A 9,434-nucleotide genomic window follows, 5' to 3' on the forward strand; every position below is an offset into this window, starting at 1 on the left:
GAAAGGGTGAGCATGTTTGGTGGAATGGGGATTCGAACCCGCGACCCGCAGATTGCGAGTCGAGCGCCCTAACCACCTGGCCATGCCGGGCCGTAAGGTTTTGACTTGTAAAAGCATTTTCTGCATGAAACAGTTATGCAGAGCTCTTCAAGACCCAAATTTCCCTTTCTTTCTCCACTGCTAAAAGTCGAATATTACCGCCAAAAACATTTTACGTTGCAAGGCATCTTATTTAACTTAAAAAAAAAGTTAGTTAGTGTAACTTAAGAAAGTCCAAGTTTGGTTTTTCAAATGTAGAAGCGTTCAAACTCCATTCTCCAAGTTCCATAGATAACACATAATAACCTACTTGTATAGTGCTCATATTTCTACAGCTGTATTCTGTTGTTTGATGAGGTGGACATGCCCCCAGAATTTTTTCAATGAAGCTAAGTGGCGCATTTTGGTGCAATTTGAAAGGTTAAAGTGACACAGTTTGAAGAATACAGAGAGTTGAATTCGTTATATTAAAATTATTTTTAATAATCAAATCTGCAAATCATGTGAAAACCACATATGATATAAAGTTGCAGTGGAACAGAATGTATCAAAACTACATTTTGACATTGTTTGACATTTAGTAGGTAGTAAATTTTTACCGAACACTTATTACATTTGGGGGGGGGTATATAAAAACCCTTTACGATGCAAAATATTCATATAATCAGATCATAAAGATGGGTTAAGATCAGAGGTTTAGAATTGCCAATGCTAAGATGTCCCTTGTACGTAATGTCATTGGAAAAACAAAACAGGAATATGGACCAATTTATGGAATCAAGACTACCCAGAAAGAGACCTGCAACAAGTTTTATCCCTGCCATGGTAAGCAAAGTGCAGCAAAAAACGTTCACGTGCCTCATACAACAGTAGGCAAATAATCAAAAAGGATCTATGTCTGCAAACGCAACACAAGACATGGGTACACAGATTGCTTCCACAACTGTTCAACTATCGCGTACCTCAAGCAGCTGGAGAATGAAATGGGTATTGCTACTTCGCACGAAGACATATACTGGTTAAGTCGTTGGATGCAGTGCCTATGTACTTTTGTACGATCGGACTCTTGAAATTAGTGCTGTAAACCGTTGCCCTCTTACACTAAATGGTTTATGGAAAGGCATTAGGGAGGAGGGGTGTGCTTTGAACATGAAAACGTCTTACGACGGAGCCTTTTGCAATGGAAACTATGCTGCAGGGCTATTGTCAAGATATACAGTCGTTAGACAGAGTATGACTGTTCGTGGGGAAATTGGTTGTAACGATGTGGTGAAGCTCCAAGATTATTTTAAAATATAACGTAGTCAATCTCTGTAGAAAGTGTAAAACATCTAAATGTGAACAACACGTGTATAGATTATGATAAAAAAGTAGCATCAGTGCAGATACAGAAAGCCATACACAAGAAATAAAGCTTAATATCACCTCTTTGTTGCGACAAGCAAGTAACAAAGATAAATCGTTGATAAATGTTTGCATTTTCATTAAGGAAGTAACGAGGCCACTTAGAGAGAAAGGTTACACTCCGAATAATGCGTAAGATAATTAATGGTCCGACTGATTAACTATAAAGTAGATAAGGTTTGCAGTCAGGGCCGTGAAGGACATAACAAGAGATCATATCGTGAGATTTGGGATGCCTGTGTTGATATTTAAAGGTCTGTACAGTTAGGTCATCAAACATTCACAAAGACAGGTCGAGAACAAATCCTTTATTGCTGATAAAATATTCGCAGTATGATTTAATTCAGTTAAATAAGATAAGAGAACAATGATTAAGTCATACTTTTTTTAATATTAGAATTCCTTGGGTAACAACAGTGTGAGTAGAGAAATTGAATCAAGCTGATAAAACTCGCTCAAAACTAAAATTTCGCTCAAAGTCAATGGTAAAATAGCTATCTTGTTTTATAGAAAATCAACCTCAAAATATACCAGCTAGGTACAAACAGTGTTTCATAATAACAACCTGAATAATGGTTTTGAAAAAGATTTTAGGAACTGTAACTTTCAGTATGCATTATAAAACTGTTAGAGTTTATTGTTAGCTTTTAAGAACTGCAACTTTCAGTATGTATTATAAAACTGTTAGAGTTTATTGTTAGATTTTAGGAACTGTAACTTTCAGTATGTATTACAAAACTGTTAGAGTTTATTGTTAGTTTTTAGGAACTGTAACTTTCAGTATGTATTATAAAACTGTTAGAGTTTAGGAACTCTAATTTTCAGTATCTATTATAAAATTGTTAGAGTTTATTATTAGATTTTAGGATCTGTAACTTTCAGTATGTATTATAAAACTGTTAGAGTTTATTGCTAGATTTTAGGAACTGTAATTTTCCGTATGTATAATAAAACTTTTAGAGTTTGTTGTTAGATTTTAGGATCTGTAACTTTCAGTATGTATTATAAAACTATTAAGAGTTTATTGTTAGATTTTTCTGCATGTTCTTGCTATGAATATTTGTGGTATCATATTCAGCATAAAACTGTTGACATAAATACATTAACTTTAAGCCCTCCAGTGGCACTGCAGCATGTCCGCGGACTTAAAACACTAAAAACCGGGTTTCGATACCCGTGGTGGCCAGAGCACAGATAGCCCTTTGTGTAGCTTTGTGCTTAACTACAAACAAACATTAACTTTACCAACATGTTTTTATCATGCTGAGGAACTGATGCTTTTGCCTGTTGTAGCACTCGGTGTGACGAACACAATTAAACAAGTGAGAATTTATTGACTTAAGAAGTACCGTTATTTGTAATTACTGGCTCTCTCTGAAATACGATCCTGACCGTAATGTAAAGTGCATCAGGAGAAAGGAGTAGTGGTTTCATATAAGATTAAAGAGAATGGTATGGACTACATACACGACTACTCGTGGTACAGTGTTAACAACACCAGGATAAGATAGTTAGTGGTGTTCCTAATACCGTTCAATATTATCATTATATGTTTTCATGCGACTATTTGTTTAAAGATATTTTAAAAACTAGAAAGAAAGGAAATATTAACGATTTTCTAAAAGAGACTCTTGTTACTGTAGTACCAGGAACATTAGGAAGAGAGGATAATAAATTCAAATAAACGTAGTATTGAAATCAGAAAACTAGGAAAAAAAAAAAAGATTTAATGTAAGACTGGTGATACTACAGTTTTAACAACACTATGATGATAAGATTAATAGTTTAACATAAAATTAATGTTGGTAAAGAATCAGGAAAACAAGGAAGTGGTATGATGTAACACTAATGGTAGTACATTATTTGGAACGTGTAGATGACAAGACTAGTGAACTCAATCTACTTTTTATTTGTAAACTAACCAAGTTGGTAGCTGATTTGCTGTATCCAAATATAAAAAATAAAGTCCTTTTAAACCTTTATTTTAGGACGACCTTGTTCTAAGCTTTGGGCGTTTGAACGTGTTCCTGGTTTTGAGCTTCAAGAACCACCAGAACGAGAGATCCCAGATGTTGCCACAAGAAAAGATTGTGAAGACTACTGCCTTAACGAACGACAGTTTTTGTGCCGATCAGCTACCTACTTTTATGGTAATCGAATCTGTCGAATGTCATCCGAGACCCGCCGAACACGGCCGAAGTCTTTCCAGCGAGCAACGGGCGTGGCTGACTATTTAGAAAATCAATGTACACCAGGTAATGAAGTTGTTGTTTTAGCGAAAAGATACACAAGGAAATATCTTTGTTCTGGCCATCCCAGAATTTAATTTAATTCAAATATAAATTTACTGCTAACCCAGCTAAAGGCAGGTAAAAAAAAAAAAAAAAAAAAACTGGCTGTGGGTTAAAACCATTTCCCGGAGTATTATTCTGGTACTCCCAATTTTCAATTTGCATTAGCTTTAAAATCGTCGTTAGGTTCTCATGTTTGAAAACCTTAATGTAAAACTCTTGCTAAAATAAGAACTTAGCATTTGGTTTTTAAAATATTAAACATGTTTAGACTCATTATTACAAGCCTATTTTAACAACAACAAAAAGAATCTTTTTTTTTCTTATCGGTTAAAATGAAAATAAGTATTAGTTGCTTATTAATTTAAATCAAGCTTCATTTCTTGTGAAATTAAATAAAGATTAAAATGTGTATTTTGAATTATTGGAAAAATTAAAGTACAAGCTAATGAATCTTATTTAGTGCAAAACTGATAAGAATGTAAGATGAGATGTTGACTATTAAAAGGCGATGGATCACAATTAAACTACTATTTTGTGTGAGTGTAGAGCCTGCGACATGCCAATATCAGGACTTCCTGAACCGCTTCTTGCCTAAGATTGACCGTCTTCTGCGGACGTTGTCGTTACCTGAATGTCAACAGCGTTGCGACGAAGAACGTAGATTCTCGTGTCGGTCGGTAAATTTTGAGACTGTCTCCCGAGACTGCGGACTTTGTAGCGATGATACCACAAACACAGACGGACAAAGTAGTTTACAGTTTCGCAGGAATTCGGTATTCAGTGAGAAAGGAACGTGCGAACAAGGTTTGCATCAATCTTCTTTTCGTAATACAATAATAATAATCCAATTCGTGGTTTGTTTTCTCTCTTTATTGGTATATAATGATATTTTTGCTAAACTTGATGTTAAGAAAACGTTTTAGATTAATATTATAATTTGAAATTAATACTGTTATTTTAAATTAAACATCTTTGAGGGGGGGGGACTCTAACTATGTTTTTGGAGAACTGTTTATATAGAATTGTTATTTTGAGGATTACACAAAGAAGTTCTATAAAACCAAACACTATAATTTTTATTAATGACAGGGCATGATTAAAACTATAGTAAACCCATGGGCAATTTCAGTTCTGTGCCCACTTTCTCCACAATCCCATTTTTATTTAAACTTTATCCATTTAAAAGTTTTTACGAATTACAATTACTTTAAAATACTACAATTTGCAACTTAAAAAATTACCCGAGACGGCCACTAAATAAAAAGAGAGAAAATAAGCACTATAAGGCCATCGTGGGCGCATAGGCAACTGCCTACACTGCCTTTTGGTTAATCCTGCCCTGATCACAGAACGCCATTCCGTCTAAAAATTGCTGTAATTATGTATATATATATATATATTTATATATTATTTCGTTGTCACACCTGTTATCTTAGAAGGATTCCACGAAATATTTCTCAAGATTCTCTTATTCCAACAGTAAGCGTTCAATGTACGGAACAAGACATGTTACTCACATTAAACTTCCAGTCTCCGTTCAATGGCAGAGTCTACGCAAAAGGGAATCCTGTCCAGTGTTTTGTGGTGGGTCAAGGTCAACCTACTCTTCAGTTCGCTATATCTTTAGGAAGTCGATGTGGGACTCGGAAAGAGGTAAGACAAATATGACAATAAGACAGAGCACATGGATAACAGCACCTGACATCTGCACTTGACCTTCCCAGGTCTACAAGACCTAAACACCGATTAAGAGAAGAGAGACTGAAGACTGGTGAACTGGCTACAGATCAGATTGTTCATTTCTACAATAACTTTCTGGCGACCTGGTTACAGGTTGTCTCTTTCAACAAAAACTTGTTGATGAACTGGATAGGAGCTGTCTCTTTCAACAATAACCTTCTGACTAATTAGCACAGGTTGTCTTTTTTGACAAGAACTTTGCGATGAACTGTATACAAACTGTCTCTTTCAACAATAACCTTCTGAACTGGTAAACTAGTTACTGATCGTCTCTTTCAACAAGAACTTTCTGGTGAACTAGTTACAGGTTGTCTCTTTCAACAATAACTTTCTGGTGAACTAGTTACAGGTTGTATCTTTCAACAATAACTTTCTGGTGAACTAGTTACAGGTTGTATCTTTCAACAATAACTTTCTGGTGAACTAGTTACAGGTTGTATCTTTCAACGAGAACTTTGTAATGAAGTTGATACGAACTGCTTCTTTCAACAATAACCTTCTGACTAATTAGTACTGGTTCTCTGTTTCAACAAGAACTTTCTGGTGAACTAGTTATAGGTTCTCTCTTTCAAGAAGAACTTTCTGGTGATCTAGTTACAGATTGTATCTTTCAACGAGAACTTTCTGGTGACAATGAATTATATCAGATATCGTTACAACTTTATGGTAATTACGAACTTAGTGAACTTGACTGGATACCAGAATCAAGTATTTCCTTGTTGACTTTCAACACTTATAATGAGTTCTTTTCCCCCCTTTTTTTTTTTTGTTTACATCAATGATTCCATGTTTATTGTGTTTCTAAGGGGCAGCCCAAGATTCCTTCGCTCCAAAATGAAAAATTTTCCAAGAAAACAATAAAAACGTGTTCTTTATATAAACCTTCATTGAGCACCCAGTTTGCTGAAGGGGCCCTAAATATGTAAATCTCTATACGTGCTAAAGGGGCCTGAGCCACAACATTATTATCATTCAAAACCAGCATAACAAAAACACTTTACTGTCAACCACTCCAAGATCAATACATCTAAAAATGTTCCCCAGCCCGCTGGCTCAGGGGACCCACTGACTCCTGGTCCTTGACTCCTCCCCTCCCAAGAAGCAGTAGAATATAAGTTCCTCTCACAAGGGGACAAGAATTACTTGCACCCAAGCCCTGAGATTTCTTGCTGTGGCGCTAGATTAAAGATTCGATAAATGTAATGACTGTGGTATCTACAGCCAAAGACATTAGTAGGGTGTTGTTATCCATGAATGTGTACAAAACGTGTACATGAATGATCACCTGAAAAATTGTGACTGTAATTGGCAAGGGCCTGGGTATGTGTTTGGATTACATACCACTTATATGAGCTTGGATATCATAACAACTCTGTAAAAAAACGCTCTGATAATAAGTGGAAAATTCCAGGAATTTCTCTGATTAAACAGTGTAAGAATAACTGTAAAATACAAAATCAAATTGAATGAAATATTATACATATAAGCAGAATTTTGTAGAGCAGAAAAATATAAATTATATTGATTTCAAGTGATATCTAGACAATGCATGACCGCCAATTGCATTATACAGTTATAATATTTTACTGGTACGGAGTAGATATAATTCATTAATGAAAGAAGTGTTGAATGTTTCCATTTAGAAATTTTGACTAGCGCAGTCTCAGTGGTTATTGTACTGGGCTGTGGATCTGTGGGTCATCGTTCGCTTTCCGTTAAAATATGAAGAAAAAAAAACCGCCCTAAAAATCGCACTCCGAACTTTTGGTACGTGAATGGGTTATAAGCCTTAAGAGTGACACTCAAATCCCACTATTCGGTGCGACAAGAGTAGTCTAAGAGTTGACGGTGGGGGCTGTTGAATAATTGCCTTCCCTCTAGTCCCTCATTTCAAAATTAGGGACAGCTAGCTTAGATAACCGTTGAGTAGCTTTGCACAAGTATCCGAAAACAAATAAACAGTTTAGAAATCTCAACAACCTAAATCTTCTTCTCATAAAATTTAGTAAATACGTCATTATTCATTTTCTTTCGGTTTTTTTTCCCTAAAGAGACTCAGGATAAAAAATCTTCAAATTACATTTTCACCTTGGTATTAAACATTGCTGGCAAATAAACAGACCTCTATAATACTGCATATAAATGGCATTTCTTATTGGCTGCTTTAGATCAAACTCAGATAATTAGTTGTATTGAACAGAAATAAAAAACCCTAAACGCTTAGAGCAGATAAGAAATAGACAAGAAATTATATTGTTGCGCTTTTAGCATAGAATATGTAAGGAAGTTTAAATATTCTGCAGTTTATGCGTTTTTTCATCACTATTTTTAGGCTTAAAATCCATCTTAACCACATAATACTAATTGTCAATCATGTATTATGTTATATGATTAGTTTATTTTTGTCTTTGATTATCAAAGCAATTGATGTAAATTAAAAACACACGAATATTTCATCTTTTATATTCAATAATCCATGTATAAACAATAATGGCAGCTTTCTAGAAGCAGGATAATTAATAAGGAATCCTGAGTCATTGAAATAATTATTAAAGATAATCAGTACTTTTACAATTTACTTTTGCCCCTATTTCATCGTTTTATTCATATAAAATTAATATAAATAAATATCGCATTACCAGCTCATCTTGAAATATCTGACATTCTAAGAAATAAAAATACTAGCTGACCAAAATTATCTCTGTATTTACTTTAGTGAACTAAACATGTAGGCCTAAAAGATATATATACAACCGTACATTAGTTAGATAGTTAAATATGATATTTCTTATTAATCATGATTACTACTTCAGGGGCCAGAAGGAGTAAGGTTGCCACCGTTTATCTGGACCCTCTCAAACACTTATATGGTGGCCAACCTTCTGGGAAGTTTACATAGAGATTTTCACAAGGCTACCTGTATTTTTACCCCCCTCTGTAAAATAGACGCCAATGAGAGACCCAGAACAAACGGGAGGGGCGGAGGGTCTAGTAGTGTAATATTGTCCATACTAGCACACGTATAACTAAAAAAGAAAAAAGACAATTAATGTATATCAGACACTTGTTAATTTACTTATTGATGCTTTAAATATCACATTAGTTGTTGTTGTAATAGACTTATGAAGGTTTTTGTGATAGCCAGAATATTGATTTCTGTCTTTTTTTTCATAATGTGTAAATAGGATGTAGTAAAAAATATAACATTATTATCGTAAGACAATGAACGATATCAAGAAATATCATTGCTTTATCAGGATGAAGGTGACAGTAGTTAAACACTAAAACAAATCAGTGACACAGTGTAAGTGACAGTAGTTAAACATTAAAAACAAATCGGTAACACAGTGTAAGTGACAGTGGTTAAACACTAAGACAAATCAGTAACCCAGTGTAAATGGCAGTGGTTAAACAATTAAGACAAATCAGTAACACGGTGTGAGTGACAGTGGCAAGAAAACTTGCAACAGTGGCAGATCGAACAGCAAAATAGACAAGAAGAAAGATTACAGCAGTTGTTGGAGGAAAAAGAAAGAAATAAGAAGAACGAGAAAAGAAACAAGAAAGGAAACAAAGAGAGAGATTACAGCAGTTGTTGGAGGAAAAAGAAAGAAATAAGAAGAACGAGAAAAGAAACAAGAAAGGAAACAAAGAGAGAGATTACAGCAGTTGTTGGAGGAAAAAGAAAAGAAACAAGAAGAACGAGAAAAGAAAGAAGAAGAGAGACTACAGCAGTGGCAACTAGAACAAGAAAGGAAACAACTAGTACAAATGGAAAACATTAGTAAATTTCAAAGCGAATTAAATGCATTAAAGGATGATCTATTTTCTTTTACACAAGGAGGATACATTAGTCTTTATACATTTTCAAAGTACAGTTGCTAAATATAACGATAATTAAACAAATAAAACACTAAACAGTAATTATGGGGAGAAACTACAGCAAGAAAACACAAC

The 9,434-nt window shown here is 34.5% G+C and overlaps 1 protein-coding gene across 1 annotated transcript in view; it reads left to right on the forward strand.

Moving 5' to 3' along the window:
- LOC106460834 overlaps nt 1-9,434 on the forward strand; it is a 35,658-nt gene that overhangs the window by 15,232 nt on the left and 10,992 nt on the right. The window contains exons 6-8 of the mRNA XM_022387635.1: nt 3,432-3,698; nt 4,284-4,541; nt 5,218-5,390. Coding sequence (XP_022243343.1) covers nt 3,432-3,698; nt 4,284-4,541; nt 5,218-5,390 — 698 coding nt within the window. The remainder of the gene's footprint in view (nt 1-3,431; nt 3,699-4,283; nt 4,542-5,217; nt 5,391-9,434) is intronic.

Source organism: Limulus polyphemus, unplaced genomic scaffold (genome assembly GCF_000517525.1).
Source record: "Limulus polyphemus unplaced genomic scaffold, Limulus_polyphemus-2.1.2 Scaffold845, whole genome shotgun sequence".
Lineage (NCBI taxonomy): Eukaryota > Metazoa > Arthropoda > Merostomata > Xiphosura > Limulidae > Limulus > Limulus polyphemus.